This window comes from Solanum lycopersicum, chromosome 6 (assembly GCF_036512215.1).
Source record: "Solanum lycopersicum chromosome 6, SLM_r2.1".
Taxonomy (NCBI): domain Eukaryota; kingdom Viridiplantae; phylum Streptophyta; class Magnoliopsida; order Solanales; family Solanaceae; genus Solanum; species Solanum lycopersicum.
Window position 1 is genome coordinate 38,702,561 of NC_090805.1, and position 17,320 is coordinate 38,719,880.

General features: G+C 30.2%; 2 protein-coding genes and 1 long non-coding RNA gene across 3 annotated transcripts; all 3 read right to left on the bottom strand.

Annotated features, from left to right (window-relative positions):
- Window positions 1-1,215: 1,215 nt before the first annotated feature.
- On the bottom strand, window positions 1,216-2,907 carry LOC101268873 (RHOMBOID-like protein 13). Its single transcript, XM_010323935.3, has one exon. The coding sequence runs from the start codon at window positions 2,307-2,309 to the stop codon at window positions 1,494-1,496; it is 816 nt and encodes a 271-aa protein (XP_010322237.1). The 5' UTR covers window positions 2,310-2,907; the 3' UTR covers window positions 1,216-1,493.
- Window positions 2,908-6,009: 3,102 nt separating this feature from the next.
- LOC112940631 (uncharacterized) lies at window positions 6,010-11,206 on the bottom strand. Its single transcript, XR_011221503.1, has 5 exons — window positions 11,047-11,206; window positions 10,270-10,343; window positions 8,927-8,952; window positions 7,331-8,093; window positions 6,010-6,255 (listed from the first exon to the last, which is right to left on the bottom strand). It is a non-coding gene; the product is annotated as an uncharacterized lncRNA (long non-coding RNA).
- A 3,555-nt stretch (window positions 11,207-14,761) lies between these two features.
- Window positions 14,762-16,619, bottom strand: LOC101243897 (endochitinase PR4-like). Its single transcript, XM_004240943.5, has 2 exons — window positions 15,957-16,619; window positions 14,762-15,351 (listed from the first exon to the last, which is right to left on the bottom strand). The coding sequence occupies exons 1-2, from the start codon at window positions 16,411-16,413 to the stop codon at window positions 14,939-14,941; spliced, it is 870 nt and encodes a 289-aa protein (XP_004240991.1). The 5' UTR covers window positions 16,414-16,619; the 3' UTR covers window positions 14,762-14,938.
- Window positions 16,620-17,320: the final 701 nt, after the last annotated feature.

The following is a 17,320-nucleotide window of genomic DNA, read 5'->3' on the forward strand; positions in this document are numbered from 1 at the left end:
CCCGATAAGTAAAGAAAAAGAGACTCTTGAATACTCTTCCACAAGGGCAAAGCGGAAATCTACATGATTCAAAACACAATTTCAACAACATACCCCGCGTTATCCCACATAGTGGGGTCTAGCGAGGGTAGAATCTATGCAAATCTTATCACTACATAAGAGGTAAAAAAAATTTCAATAGACTCGATTCACGAAAAACCAGCCCAAAATAGTAGAAAGAAAGAAATAACGAAAACGAAGACAATTATGAAAAAATACTACAAAAAATCTCACAAATCATCCTAAACAATAGTCATAACAAGATATAATGATAATTAAAGTGAAAAATGACCAAGCTCAAAGGACAAAAACTACAAGAGTACAAGGGCTATTGACACTCGGTGCAAAACTCGGTGGATAATGAACGCGCTTCTCTACATTCTCCACTTTGAGTAACAGGCTTTGGTCTACAACACGATTCCAACTTGTTCAAATTTTGGTCAGGGGTTGCAAAACTATGACCTTCCAAAGGATCAAAGAAAAACATTTCCACCTTGTTCTACTCAATGAAGGTAAAGGATGCTACCTGATACAAAACTAACCTAAATATTATAGCTGAATCTTTCAAAGATTGCAAATATGATCATCCAAAAGGTCTAAGAAAAAACAGTTCCAACTTGTTCATTCAATGAAGGTACAAGGATACCACCTCACCAAAAAACTAGCGAACATGAGGTCCTATTAAGGTTCAAACATTAACATTTATACTAACAACAATTAACAAAGCTAGTACAAGGCAAATATCTAAGAAATAGTTCCAGATACTAGAAGGCGATCTCACCCCAATCTATACAGTTATACCAGTGCCTTCTTACCTTTGAAGGCTATCGTGGTACTTAGCAGGACTTTCTTTTTCTTGACTAGATATTGAATGTCCCCATGTTTTCTTTGTTTCCTGTTTCTTTCATTGGAGGGTAGCACGGTGGTAAAGGGTACAAGCACGCAGCATGAGAGAGAGAGAGAGAGAGAGAGAGAGAGGGAGATCAGTAACTAAGATTGAAGCTTTGACAGTATAAACAAAATCCACGAATCTACTCCGACATAAAATAAGCATTATAATGGAACTGTAAATGCAATTGTTCAGTACGTAGCGTAAACAGCAGACAGAAATTCTGTTGAGATTTGCAAATATCACCCTGCTAAATCATTTATAATGCATAGATAGGACACAAAGGCTAAAGCAATCACAAAAATTTAGTGTTAAGTGGAATACATCATGGTTCATCTATATCATATAAAATGTAATAACAACTTTTCGCACCACAGTTATAAATGACAGTGGTTACCTAAAAAGTTGGTTCAATTAACAAACAGGTTTTCGAGAACCAATGAATGTATCACCAGGTAAATGATGGTTTTGGAGGTAAGTATGCATAATCAACAAGTCATCCAGCAAAATGCTAATACTAGAATTACGTCATGATCCCCAAGTAAGCAATGAAATCTTCCAAAAGCTATACAATATCTGCACCAGCATCTGGTAACGTACTCATCTGTAAACTTCTACCAGTTCCAGCTGCGAAAAAACGTACCGAAGGCAGAGAGGGATCCGTGACAGGTTCAATCTCAAGAAAGTTCAAATCAAATGTACCAGACTTTTTCAAACTGAAAACAAACACAAGCACAGTCCATCCCAGCATTGTAACTGCCCAGTAATTGTTCATCCCATGTATCAAACCCCAACCAACAGCATAACCAACAATAATTCCCGATAAATGTCCAATAAAACTCGCTTGAGGAACAATAATGGAAGTGAATATGAGCGACTCAAATGGCGCAAAGCTGATCGGAAGTGAAAGAAAACCAAAAAGATTCAACTTTGACGACGGTTGCTTGACCGAAAGAATCGTCATCCAACCAAACACCACACAAGAATATCCAACAGCAGTAACTCTCCGAAAATACTCTAGCTTAAATTTCTGAATCAAGATATGGTACATTCCGATGACAAGCATGCCCGAAAGAACAACCAACACCAGTGTATAATGAAGATAATACTGCACACCAAGACCTAAATGCCCCAATTGTTCAACAACTCCAAGACTCCAAAGTGCACTCATATTGAAAACAAGATGAAGCACACTAATATGTGAAAGTGCTGATGTTATTATCCTCCAATAATGACCCTCCAAAGCAGTTTCATAACTCAAACCAACATGTGAATAACCAATATTTGACTTCTGAATATAAAACCAAATTGCACTACATATTCCAATTGCACAACTGGTTGCTGGCTTCTCCAATATCTCATAAAACAATGGTTTCCCCATGTGAAGAAACCTTTAACCCCCTCAGTTACTCACAATTCCTTCTTCAACTTTATTGCTAAAATGCTTACAAATACACTACTTCCTCCCCTTTATTTAACCTTCTTGTAATGTCATTAATCAAATTCAATACAGAATCCTCAGAAAAATTGAATCTTGAAACAGATATAGAAAACCCCAAATCAGAAAATCAAGAATCTTGCACTTCAGACTAATTTATTGAACGTCAAATCACATAAAGACCCAAATCAGCAAACCCAACTTCAGAATTTCTTGATTGCAATCCTATTCAGATCCAATACAACTAAGAATACTTTGTACGAAGATCAATCAAGCTATCAAATTTCAATAAATTTAGAGAATTTGATGGTACCCCAAATCTAAAAACAAGCAAAATTGAATGTATGAATACTTACAGATTTCTTGAGGAAATGTTGCTAGAAAATCAATGTAATTAGAAAGAGGGGTTTTAGTTGTTTCGCTTGTGAAGAAGAGTCGAGGCTCCTCTGGAGTGACATACGCAAGCAAATGCAAAAATTACAATTGTGGTCTCTTGTCGGGACTAGTTTGATAGTTTCGTGTGTAAGGTATAAGATAATAATAATCTCGAAATAAAATGCATATGTTTAGTTTTGGAGAAAATATATAAAATTATTATTAAAATTGTATTGTATTTGTATAAAAATATTTTAATTTTAGAAGTGTTCTATCACGTCACAAATTTTTTTAATATCTTTGTAAATATATCATTTTGACCCATTCTTTTGTCTATGTTATTAGGCCTGATGCTGTAATATTCATTCAACTCGTTCCGACCCTATTTTTTTTTTCAAGAAAAAGTTTTCTTTTCTTTTGTTATTTCTCAACTTTTCCTAAAAACACAAAATATAAAAAGAATCTTCTCGTTTTCGTTTGGTGTTGAATGTTTCTTGGTGAAGATTCATGGAGGGACAAGGGAATGAAGGTCTAACATATTAGGGCTCTACACTATATGATAAAGATTTTTTTCTTTTCGATTATTATGATTTTAGGAATTTTTATAGTGTTAAGAATGTTGATATCGCGAAAATTAAAAGAGAACTCAAATTTCCACCTTATTGCGCTTGGGAAGATGATGAATTCGTCAAAGAGAGAGTACCAATGTTGATCTTGCTTTGAAAAAGATGAAATTGTGAATTTATGCTTACCAATGGCTATTTGAGTTTAAATTTGGAGAAGATGATGTAAATTAATTAAATAATTAATAATAAAGAAATAAAGTGACATATAACACTTTTAAACTGGTTAATGGCATTAAAAAGACTGCATCATGCGTCTTATGTGCTTAGTAACAACCAGACAAGGAAATGAGTTAAAATGACTCATTTACAAAGATATTAAAAAAATTTGTGGGGTGATAGAACACTTCCAAAGTTAAGGTGTCTTTATGAAAAAGATATATTAGACCCTAAACTTGCTTCAAATTTTAACTTTGACCTTCAATTTTCATAGTGCACAAATAGACACTTTAACTATCCAATTTTTTAAAAAATAAACACGCGAGTCCTACCTGGCAAAACGCGTGATGTGCACGTATTTTACGCGAGTTAGGAGTAATTTTTTAGGCCAACAATAGTAAAAAAAGATGTTGAAATGACAACTCCACCCTTAATGAATCCCTTTTATATATATTTTCATATTTCCAAACCAAAATCTCATTTTAATTTTTTTTTTTCAATTCTAAAATGAACATTTAAAATATTTAATTAGTTGGCAGTCATTGAGTGACTCACTAATACATGTGGGAGCGTTTGCATTTCACTCTCTTTGGCTCCAAAAATCGCGTGTTTATTTATTTAAAGGTAGGATAGTTAAAGTGTCTGTTTGTAAATTATGAAAGTTGGAGGTCAAAGTTAATATTTGAAACCAAGTTTAAGGTCTAACATGTGTATTAGGCCTTGCCTTATAAAAATGTGGGACAATTTAAGTGTTGACTTTATGTTTTTTATCTTAGTTAAAGGTATTGGACAATCGTGTGATTATTTATGATGTCATTTAGTTATCTCATATATATAGTGGAATAATTAATTTCAGTACTCAATCAAACGATCCCAAATATCTTGTTTATCTTTATTCGAAAATACTACATAATTAGACATATCTTATTTGTGTTTATATAAAATGAGAGAGATTTGATTTACAAATACAAATAATTTAACTCGATTCAATTGTATAAGAATTCAACTTTATGTAGATATACAAATACATATACAATATTTACATATATACAATTATTTAACCAGTATACATACATAATTCACCTCTATCCATTCTCTGCCCTCTCTGGCTCACCTCTCTCATCTCTCTCCCAGTCTCGCTCGCCACTCTAGTCTAACATAGAAAACATATACATATACAAACACAATTTTTATAGACAGACGAATTAGCATCCCATTTATATGATTCACCACGATTTATACAAATCAGATTCTCCATAACAAACATAATTTGGCTATGGGGTGCAAACAACAAAATTGTTGTTGTAGAGCGTTTATATGATTTTAATCTTTGTTATTCCTAAAATTTACTCTATTGTATTTATATTTGAAAAATGTTATAAAATATATTTATATATTAAACTTAACATATTGTTAATATAAAATATACATGTATGGTTATTCTGTTTGGTTCAAAAAGAATTTTGATTTTTTTTTAAAATTAAAAAGACCATCTCAATTATTTGTAAAAGTTATACATTTAAATAAAAGTCCACAATCTTAATTTTAAAATGACACAAATCAACTTCTACGATTAGATTTAATTAGTCGATCGATTTTTCATATTTTTTTCACATCCCTACTATTATTGTCAAAAAAAAAATTAGTCAAAATATTTTTATAAGTATCCAAAATTACAATCACAAATTATATACTACATTTAACCAAAAGAGAGATTCACCATAAATCATAAAATAAATAACCTCATTTTAAATAGAAGAAAATGCATTAACCTACCAATCTTTTTATTTCATTCCTTTTTTCTTTTGGGAAGATTATATTTAATATGTTATTATATTCCTTTTTTCTTTGGGAAGATTATATTTAATATGGTAATTAAATCTTTATGTATCACTCCTAGGAAAGTGATTGTGTTGTCCTATATTGAAATAATAATTAAAAAAATCTATATAAAGCAAGAAAATGGGGATAGGTATTTGTACAAAATAAACATCTCATCACAAATTTGTTGCACACTTTTTTTAATCATGGCAATGAAGAATGCATCCATCACATTGCTCTCCATGGTTTTTATAATACTCATCACAATAGGTATATTTATCCCTCTTTTATTTCCTCATTAATAAAATTGTATATTCGTTAGTATGATTAAAATCACAAACGATATATGTCTAATCAGTAATACAAAAACAACTTCTTGGGATTTTGATATATAAATTCATTTTCACAATATTATTCCTAAGAAAATATATTTGCATATATTAAAATCATATTTTGATATTTTCAACATGTGATCTATCAATAATACCAAATGATAATTTTTTTTTTAGGTTTGGAGAGTGGAAAAATCATCCTTGATAGGTGAACCATGTCAAACCAATGAGGATTGTGCTCCATTTTGTGGTAGTGTGACACCCCTTTGCTACAATTTTCGATGCATTTGTACTATAACTAATAGCAATAATAGAAAAATTTTAACAACATAATTAATTAGGAGTTTATGATTATACTAGGTAAGAGTTGCCCGTGCAAGCACGGGCCCAATGTTGTAAAATTTTTGTGAGTTCGCAAGGATAGTGCATACATGGAAACATACAGAGTCACACATATATTGTAATTATGGTTGACAGTTGTTTTGTTTGTTGTTATTGTTGTGTTATTTACATTGAATGTTGACATGCTACTTCATTTCGACTGTTTTGGAGTGTTACTCAGCGCCAGAGGAAAAATATCTGTGAAATAAGAGTAAAAATGAATTTAGTATGTAGCCATAGGGAGGAGTAAATGTGAAGTATAGCAGAGAATTTATGTGACAATCCCCTCGGGATTCACATATTCAGGTATTGTCTCTGCCATGGGCGGCCATTCGCTCTTTTAATCCCCTCTTATTGGCATGCAGCCTCAAGGGAGAATCGAACCCGTGACCTATGGCTCCTTTACATCCCTCCCAAGGCGATCTCCTTGGGAGGGATGTAAAGGAGCCATAGGTCACGGGTTCGATTCTCCCTTGAGGCTGCATGCCAATAATAGGGGATTAAAAGAGCGAATGGCCGCCCATGGCAGAGACAATACCTGAATATGTGAATCCCGAGGGGGTTGTCACAATTTATGAGCGATTGCAAGATGCAAGTACTTGACAATTTTCAAGAAGCAGGTAGCAAAGTCCATGCTATCAACAACATAAGTGAATGCCATCAACATTTATAGTAATTGAGTAGACAAAAGGAAAATAGTTGAGTAGACAAAAGGATTGTTACTTAAATTGATTTCACACGGGATCGATTACAAAACGATATATCAAAATCAGACAATTGACAAGTTTATTAATTGTTCAAAAATTATCAACTCAAGACACTTTCCTAAGATCACATTTAATTTTTGTCTAATAGATCATCAAAATCCTTCAGAAAAATACAACTACACCAAAAACTCATTTTTGAAAGCATTTTACCAACCAAGAACCCCAAAACAACATTATTCATCCTCAAGTCCAAAAGGGGTCATGGAATAACATAAGTATCCACATAAAAAAAGTTTCCAAAAACATCAGTAAAACAGAAGAACAAGTTAAAGTCTGAAGATAGAAACTTCATTTAAACATTAGTATAATCACATATGACATAACATAAAGTATAAAGAATAAATTTTAGTGAGGAAAAGAGTCAAATTTGTGAAGAACTTTATCAGATTAAGCCCAAAAAGTGTGAGAAGAGAAAGAATGAGGAGAAAATCAAACATAAGAAGTGGGTTCAAAAGGGGATATGTAATATTACTGGATAAAAATTGAAAGTTGTGTAGAGAGATTACTTTTTAGTCTTTCTTTGTCATGATTTTCTTCAATTTGCGTTTGCTGCTTTCTAGAGTAGTCGGTGCAGTAACTGGCAATGGAAGGTTGCTAGCAATATCCTTTTCGGTGATTGACATGATGAACGACTTTGCTAAAGATGCATCCTTGTTGATTTGCTTGCAGTCAGAGCATATTAAATGATCCACCATTTAGAAAGAATTGATCTTTCAGCAACTCTTCTGCAGACGGCTTAACAGACATAGGAAGCATACACTTCTCAATAATATCTCTGTAATATCTTTCACTCTGTAATCCTTCACCTTTTCGAGAGACAGGCTTTACACCAGTACACACTTTCTTAAATATATGCATTTGATTGCTGCATTCCATATATGGATATTTACCGGTAATCATCTCAAGAAGACACATTCCAAATAAATATACATCGATCAACTCATTGTATTCACCATTGTAGCACCCTAGAGCCATGAATTCATGGGTACCTTTAGGATCTTTTTCTTTCACAAAATCACCATTCATAATACAAACAGCCAACTCAAAATCTCCAAAGTGTAACTTGCTTCCCATCACTAGCAACAAACACATTGTCACACTTGATGTCTCGATGAATAATCTTAGGGCTCTGGCTATGAAGAAGCACATGGAATAAGATTTTAGGTAATTGTTCCTCATACTGTTCATAAGATCTTTCTTTCCCTTTCTTCCTTGTCCAATGATGGATTTTTTATGTCTTGTCGTCTCCTTTAATCAGAAGAGTACAACCTAAAGCAAAAATTTCACTTATATAAGTGAAATTGAAATAAACACAACATTACAGATTGTGTAAAAAAAGTTGAACCATGCTAAACCGTCTGAATATAATCGAAATGTCATATATTCAAATGAATGTTCCTAATGCACTTTTCTAACTTTGATTGGTCAGCATTGCAATGTGATGCTATCGCAATAAGGTTCAACAAAGGAAGCACAACATGGTAAAAGTAACGCTACAAGTCAAAAAAAAATAATCATACATAGTATATTTCTAAAAAAATAATAATCATGATCCCGTTTAAATATTTTTCTCGACTTTGGATGAGGAACAAAGTTCAAATTCGTGACGTGCACATTCCTCACTCTAATTTTTCTCTCAATATCTAAAAATCATTGCGAAGATCAACACATTGAATCCTTGCTCTTTGCATGAAAGCATAGAACTTTTTAAATTTATAGCCTCTACCACTTGTATGTTATTTATCAACAGCAAGTGTTCCTCATCAAAACTCAGAAACAACAATATTTCAACTAACACTACCAAATATAGCAAGAGGAAATGTCTAATTGAAAAGAACAAAACTCTAGTCTTTTACCTACTAGTTCTTTTATCCAAAACTTTAAATTAAGACTAAGGAAAGAATATAATAGTACCCTTAAAATTGGGAAAGACTTTTAGAAATTATAGACTCGTGTTAACTTACTTTTTCAAAAGAGATGTAAATACGAAATTTTTTCACCTTTTAGTTGTTAAATGATGAAAAATGAAGAAATATAATCTTTTATATTAAAGATGGAAATGGAAACTGGGTCACTGACCCAAAAAATATTGGTGGACATACCTTTAACTACTGCTCCAATTGCTTCACTATGGATATGAGAAGGCACAATGTCAATAATTGTGAAAAAGAAACCACAAAAAGCATAAACTAAACGACTCCACTTGCCACACACCATCAGAAATCAAAACTTAATAGTAAAAAGAGAAATGTAGCATTCAAAAATTAAACGTCAAGTCTGTAACTGAAATGTCAAGAATCAACTAACATGACTGCAATAAGTTTCTCATTTTATCAATTCGTACATCCTTTCATATTTATTAATCGGGGAAACTTCTTTAAGATTCTTAAGAAGATAACTCCTTTTTAAGTTAGTGACAAAAGAAATAAGAAGAGCAGAGCAAGGAAATTTACAGAACCAAGTAACCTCATATGACAAAGTAAAGATAAAATAAGCTAATCACTCTTATAAACTTTACTTGAGCAATATAAACTTTTCTCTTTATAAGTGTTGTATCTAGGCTACCTTGTGTGAACCTCGACCAATCCACCGGGTACTTAGTGTTGCCTAGCAACACAAATATTGAGCAACTTCGTTCACTAAGCTCCTAACAACACAAATCTCGAATAACTTCATCCACTCAGCTTAGGTAGATGCGAGAAATTTCTGCACTTTTTCAAAATTCCTCTGTCGGAACCTAGCAATACAACTATCGAGTAACTCCATCCACTAAGCTTAGGTAGATGCAAGAAAATTCTGCACTTTTTCAGTTATTTCTCTGTTGGGATTCCAACCTCGATTTTCAATCTCCCCTAGCAATTACTCAGTCGCTAGGCTATTCCAACTAAAATTCATTTGTTGCAATTTCTTTTATTTAAAACATCATAAAGAGATAAAAGATATACTAAAACCAAACCAATACAGTATCGCAACGCTAGTTATATACACAAGTCGGTGGAGTAGTATCAGAATCTATTGGGAAAATTTTTAATGTCATTGCCTACAAGCTCCAAAAAAACTCCAAAATAAACCCACAAAAACTCCAAAACAAACCCACAAGAGCCCAAAAAATTGATTTCGATAGAAAGCCCATATATGAATGAAGTTCAAAAGAATTGTGATAAAAAAATCAAACTAAAATAAAGGAACCACAAAGTTAATTCCGAAGGTAAAATACCAAATTAGTTACTGCATGTGAAAAAACACAAGAAAAATCCAAATGCAATTTCATGACATTCCAAATTAGAACAGCGAAAGCATAATCACCAAACCCAAATTGAAAATTGGGACTTCAAAAACACAAGTAAAATCAAACAGCAATAGCAGACCCAAATGGAAGACTTCAGTTTTGATGAAAAGAAAAATTATACAAAAAAAACTCAATGAAGACATGGAAGAACCTTACCTCGATAGAATGCTGAAGAAAACCGAAAGAACTTCTTGCGCAATTCATGCTTTTCTGTTTTTATGACCAGAATTCTTTGAATTCAGCCATGTGAGATGAGAAATGAGCTTCAGAACCAAAAAAGACTCCAAAACACAAGAAAAATCGAACATCACAAAAACCCAGAAAATTAATTCAGATGGGGAAAACCCATACATGAACAGAGGAAGTTGAAAAGAATTTTGATAAAGAAAATCAAACTATACATGTAACAAAAGACAACCAAAATCTATTGCATGTGAAAATATATGATTTTTTCATATATGAACAAAGGCTCAAACAAACACAAAACTAATCAAATATACAAACTTTGAAAGGGAAACAAAAAACCCATTTAGGCACAGAAATGAAATTTATAAACTACACATATCCACCATTTCTATATTAAAAATGAAATCCAATTTCATTCTTGTTTTCACACCATAAAAGCAGAGAGCTTTAAAAAAAATTAAAAAAATAGTTCTTCCATTGGCAATAGAGTCCAATTGATGCACAAAACCTTTATTCCTTCTAATCCATCTCTTATAAACCTCCATACCACACATATCCAAATCAAATTTCATATATTCACACACCTAAATCAAACTTAATCACCCAACCAAAAGGATAATCCAACATCAATAAGAATCTCAAATGGGAAAATAAGGGAACATTCGCACAGCCAAATGAAATTTGGAACTTCACTTTGATGAAAGAAAGATGACTGAAAAAGCTCAATTGAAACATGCTTAATCTTACCTGGTAAATGCTGTGAACTTTGATGTGAAAATAGTGAAATCAGTAGAGGGAAAATAGAAGGATGACATAGAGGAACACATGCATACATTCAGATCACCATTGAAAGACACCTTGCAATAGGAAACTGAAAGGGCAAAAATTGATTAAGCAACAAGATGACACCTAGTCATTAGAGAAAATTGAAAAGACAAAAATACCCCTAAATAATGAAGCAAGCATGTTGAACTATCCTTTTCTACTATAGTAGAATACAAAAATAATTGTACTATTACTAAGAAATCTATATGTTATAAAAAATAACAAAGATTTCCAATATTGTGAGAATTTAATTTGTCTATTTTTTTTTATTTTTTTTGATTTATTTTTTGGAAAAAGATTCAAACTTTTCATATTTATCTAAAATGTCAATATTTTAATTTGTTATGTATTTGATTTATGCATTTTTTATTTGCTTGATTTTTAGGATTACGATTATTTAGAAAGGAGAAAATCAAGGGAGATAATTTTTTTTTTTAAAAAAAAAGCTACATATCACTTAAGATTCTCATCAGTTATCATTTCTAAAAAAAAAAAAAATCCTTTTTTCATCTGATCGGATCAACTTTCCATTTTACTATTTTTTCATTATAATTGTACCAATAATTTTACATTTTATGTGCTCACTTTACCATTCAAATTAAAATTATCTCTTTTACTTTTGTAGTAAAAATTACAAATTGTATTTCAGTGATCAAAATTATATTAATGCCAAATGTATTTTGCTTTTATTTTGTATTACAAAAATATTAATGACAATATAATTTATTACATATTAATATGATTTATGAAAAAAATACAAGATTTTGAAAAAAAATAGCATATATAGTGAAAATAATATAATATGTCGAAAAAGTATATTATACTTTTAAAATTTCCAATGTGAGAATTAAATTTGTCTATTTTTTTGTTTGTTTTGGATTTAACTTTTTATATCATATTTATTAAGTTATGACATTTTGACTTTCAAATATTATAAATGATACTTTGATACATTAACTCGAGTAAAAACAAAAAGATTATTGAATTTGTACCACTAACTTTAGTGAAAGGACAAAGTTTGGGTATATTTTTTAAAATATTAAAAGTGAAAGGACACTTGTTCTTCATATTTTTATTTTTTTTTGCGTTTTTTCTTAAATAAAAATAAAAATAAAAATTTGGGGTCAGGGATGTCCAATAAAATGAAAGTTTTGATTGTTGACCATTTTAAATCTATTAAAACTCTGAAATACAAGTAACAAACATAAGTTTCTTCGTAGTTATAATTTTATTTACGGTTGCAATTCGTATATTTCACTTACGAATATATAAATAGGGTAAGTATATATAAATTATATATTTATATGTTTACATTTTTTTCTAAATTCTATATGGTATATTTCACTTGCCAATATATAAATATGAGTCTGGAGTCTAAATGGTATAAAATATTAACAAAAATTTTAAAACGGTATATAAAATTTTATATCAACCAAAATGGCAAAATCACTTTAAAAAAATTCAAATCGCTACCTAGGCAGCAATTTTTTTAAAAAAATTCTTTTTTTTTAGAAAATCGCTGCATAGGCAGCGATTTCCCAACTTTTTTTTTTAAAAAAAATGGAAATCGCTGCGGGCAGCGATTTTCTAAAAAAAACTTTTTAAAGAAAATCATAGGAAAAAACAAATTTTATTGATTTTTCAAATATTTTTTTGAAATTCAAATATATAGCTTATAAGAAAATATGCATTGTTTTAAATTAAGAATAAGTAAGGTAACAAAAGTATTTTATTTCTAATAAAAGATATTATATTGAATTTAAATTTAAATGATGTTTGAGTTCAAATAGAATTTAACTTTTTAACCTCTTTTATTTATATTTCCACAATGTCATATAATGTTAATCTTCATATTTTTTCATCACCGATCATTAGTTTCATTGGTGAGTTTACTACCTTCTTCATATTCTTTATTTATCATAGATTTTTTTTTAAAAAAAAAATTATTTTCTATATGCAGATGAGAGATTGTCCATTTTTAAAAAGAAATTAGTTTTTTTTTAGAAAATCGCTGTCTTTCATTTTTTTTTAAATAAAAAATTTAAAGAAAATCTCTTTTAAATTTTCTTTTTTTAGAAAATCGTTGTCTAGGCAGCGATTTCCATTTTTTTTTTAAAAAAATCGCTGCCTAGGTAGCGATTTGAATTTTTTTTTTTTAAAAAAAATAGATTTTGCAAAATCGCTGTTGTTCCAGCGATTTTACCGTTTTGGTTAATATAAAATTTTATATACCGTTTTGGAATTTTTGTTAATATTTTATACCCTTTAGGCTCCAGACTCATATAAATAGGTTAAATCATTATGATTTTTTCATATACAAATTGCTAGGATAAGTATATACACAATTCTGAATTTATACAATCAGAAAATGAATTATACAAATTCTGAATTTATTCAAATTAGATAAATAGCAAGAATTAAAAAACTGTAACCGCGAATTACAATTTTCTTAAACCGTATCTAGAGTAGTTAAACATGCAATGTTAAAGTACTATACATCTTTCACTTTTTCTTTCCCTTTCCTTAATTTCAAATTGCAATAGTCTTAAATTGAAATGATTCAAAAAATTATATAAAGCAAGAAATTAGGATAGGTGTTTGTACAAAATAAATTACATCTCATCACAAATTTGTTGCTCAACATGGTTTATGATACTCATCATAATAGGTATTTATTCCTAAAAATATTTTGTTTAAGCAAATGCATATCAAAATCCTATTTTGATTATTTTCAAGATGTGATCTATCAATAATACTATATGATAAAAAAAAAAATAATTAAGGTTTGCAAAATGTGGAAAGTTTATCAAACTATTTGAGTGAAAAATAGGGGAAGGGATACAAGGTTGGAATTGAAATCTCATTTAACAAGGTAAACAGTCTTAATTTTTGTTTACCTTCAAATTTTTTGACAAAGAATTTAATGGTAAATTTATTGACCATCTTAAACTCTCCACTCATTAAGTTTTAATGGACCAATTAATTTCAACTAAACCCAATACTTTGAATTCCCAATTTAAATCTGAATCGCACACTGCAAATCTCAATCGAGAGATAGCTCTCCAACATAATTTTTTCCATACTCAAGACTCAAATTCGAGACCTTAGTATTTTTTATAAATACTCACTATTTATTCACCCTGTATGTACAATAGGGGCTACTAGCACAACTCAGATCAAATGGTTCTTGATTGGCCCAGTTTCTCTAATTAGGATCTCTTAAACAACTGATCTTTAACCACATTTTAAAATTAATTTAAGCTTCAACTCAAGTTAAAACATCTATGGAATTAAGATGTATCATTTTTTACAAATAAATATATAAATGACGTTAGTTTGTTGCGACCTACTATCTCAAAAGTAAAATTTGCAAAAAGTATTTTTAAATGAAAAACTCCTTGCTTAAAAATAGGTAAAAATCACAATCTATCTCTATATAGGATTCACTCGACTCAATTTAAGGTCACAACTCTCTTTGGACAACTTGTATGAATAAACCGGTTGATTGAGACACATTTTCACCGAGTTGATTTTTCATATGATCATATAAAGTCACATCTTAATAAAACAAATTGAAACTAAAAAAAAGAAAAAAGAGTGACTTTCTGAAATAATAACTACTAACTAAGTAATCATATAAAAAAATCAACCCCTGTTTCACCATTAGGCTAATAATATGTATTTTTTTGTAGGTATTACAAATCAAATTATGTAATACATCTAGACTTCAATATATAGCACTATTTATAATTTAGTATACATATAGTTTTTTTTTTCATTCATATACTATATGATAAATGAAATAACACTTGTTCTAACAAGTGAGATTATCCCCAGTATCTACACCAAGTTGTTTGCAATACTGAACATAATGTTGAACCCTTCTAGACACAGGCTCAGGAAGGGCACCATCACACTCAAGAGGACCATTAATAGCTCGAATCGTTGCCCCGAAACCTTGCCCAGAACTTAAGAGAGGTTGGCAAGTGTTCATCCAGTACCACAGGGCAGTTTTGAATGATATTAAACTGTCTCTAGACACAATATCGGGGTCGTTAAGCCCATCGAATCCGATGTCTTTTCCAGCAGGACCATAGTTGAAGTTCCATGATAGTTGTATTGGTCCTCTACCATAATAATTTTGGCCAGAAACACAGGGGTACTCTGAGTTTGTCATGTCACAATAGTCCCTAGATGAACCATTTATCTCATTTATGTAACACATTTCTGCATATCATAAAACTATACTGTTACTTGTCATATTGTAGGTGTGAAAAATGTTGGTATAAGCCCAGGCACAGATTCGATCAAACTTAATAACTTTTGCTTAAATATATGTGAAAATGCACAGATATCCCCCTAGACTATGATCGGAATTTCAGATACACACCTTAAGTAAACTAAAGTCCTATTACCTTCCTAAACTTATCTTTTTGTAATTTTTGTGCACCTTTTGTCTTACGTGGCACACTCCGTGACTCCACGCAATTGAGGTGCGTGAGAGATGTTTTGATGCGACGTAAGCCAAAAAGTGCATAAAATTACCAAAAAAATAAGTTAATGAGAGTAACAGGACCTTATTTTAGTTAAGATATGAATTTAGTTAAGATATGTCTCAGAAATTTCGATCATAATCTAGGAAATACTTGTACATTTTTCCTAGAATATATAAAATATTAAGTTTAATACTCATATAGTTAGATGGTTCATAATTGACAAGACATATCACATGAAGAATCCAAGAAAAGTGTTTTTTTTTTATATAAAAAAAAAAACAAAGATAGATACTAAAATTAAGCATATGATATAAAAATTTAAGAAAAATGACTCACGTCCGGTCTCATGTGTGACATGAGCAAAGAAAGCAGCAATTTCGCGCTTATTATCATCATCAGAAAAACCGATAGTTGCGAATTCAGGATAAGACTTTAAAGCTTCAAGAAATACAGATCTCGTGTAAAATCCTTTGCCTTCACAATTTGAAGCAGCTTGATTTGCAATTCCATTGAAAAATGATTCACTAACAATATCAGAAACTCTATTGGTATTATTATTATTATTGTTATTAATATTATGATTGTAATTTTTGGTTGAAGAATTATAACAAGGCCCTCCTTGACAACCTTGTCCACAATAAGCTTTTCCACTGCCACAATAACCCCATCTACTGCAACACAATCCTTCTGTACATCCACAATATTGTGTAGAAGCCAATTTTGGAATTATAATTATAGCTATAGTACATGTTAATAACAAAATCAACAAAATTCTTGAAGAAAAATTTATCATTTTTTTTTAAAAAAAAATTGAGAGGATAAAAAGAGACCTCTTGTTTGATGGTATACTAAATGATATAATGAGTATTTATAGAAGCAAAAAAAATTGAATTATTGTTTAAGGTTCAACAATTTTAGTGTTGGGGGATTTTAGGTATAGGTATGTTTCAATTTTTTTTCTTATTATGGGTGTTGCAATAAATTAGGAAGGATATGGTTATGTCATTACTCATAAGGTCCTAGCTTATTAATTAAAAAAGATCACAAGAAATCCTTGAAGCTTTTGATAATTGCAAAGATTTTTAAAGTCTTCAAGTGAAATTACCAGAATACTCAAACTCGAGATCTCTGATTATTAAAGATGAAGAAATATTCACTAGTCACTACATGATAAAAAAAAATAGTGGTAATTAATTAATGAATAATTTAATTACTGTTAAATATGTGTTTTTGACAGCAATTAGCTAGCACTTTTTTTTATATATAAATGTTCCTAAAGCCTATAGCAACATTAGATTCAATAACAAGTAATTAATGTCGATCGTATTGATTTTGAGCACTATTTATTAAATGTATAATTATTGCTTCTCAAAGCTACCCAATCCTTATTTGTAAAATAAGAAATGTTAACTATAGTACAATTAATAATGTTAAAACACTAATCACCAAGCTTGGAACTAAAGCAATTGAATTTAGCTTGGGCAGGCAATTATTTCATAGGTAAATTCTGATTGTTCTCTTTTGAAGCTAAGTTAATTCAATGATTCCATATTATGCCATTAACAAAGTTGATTAAAGTCGTGATTGATTGATTTAAATTTACATAATGTAAACTTTATTTAAAAAGAAAATACTTACTAACAAAATATTTTTGATACTCAAAAATTAATTTAAAATTTTTTTAATTTATAATAAATAAA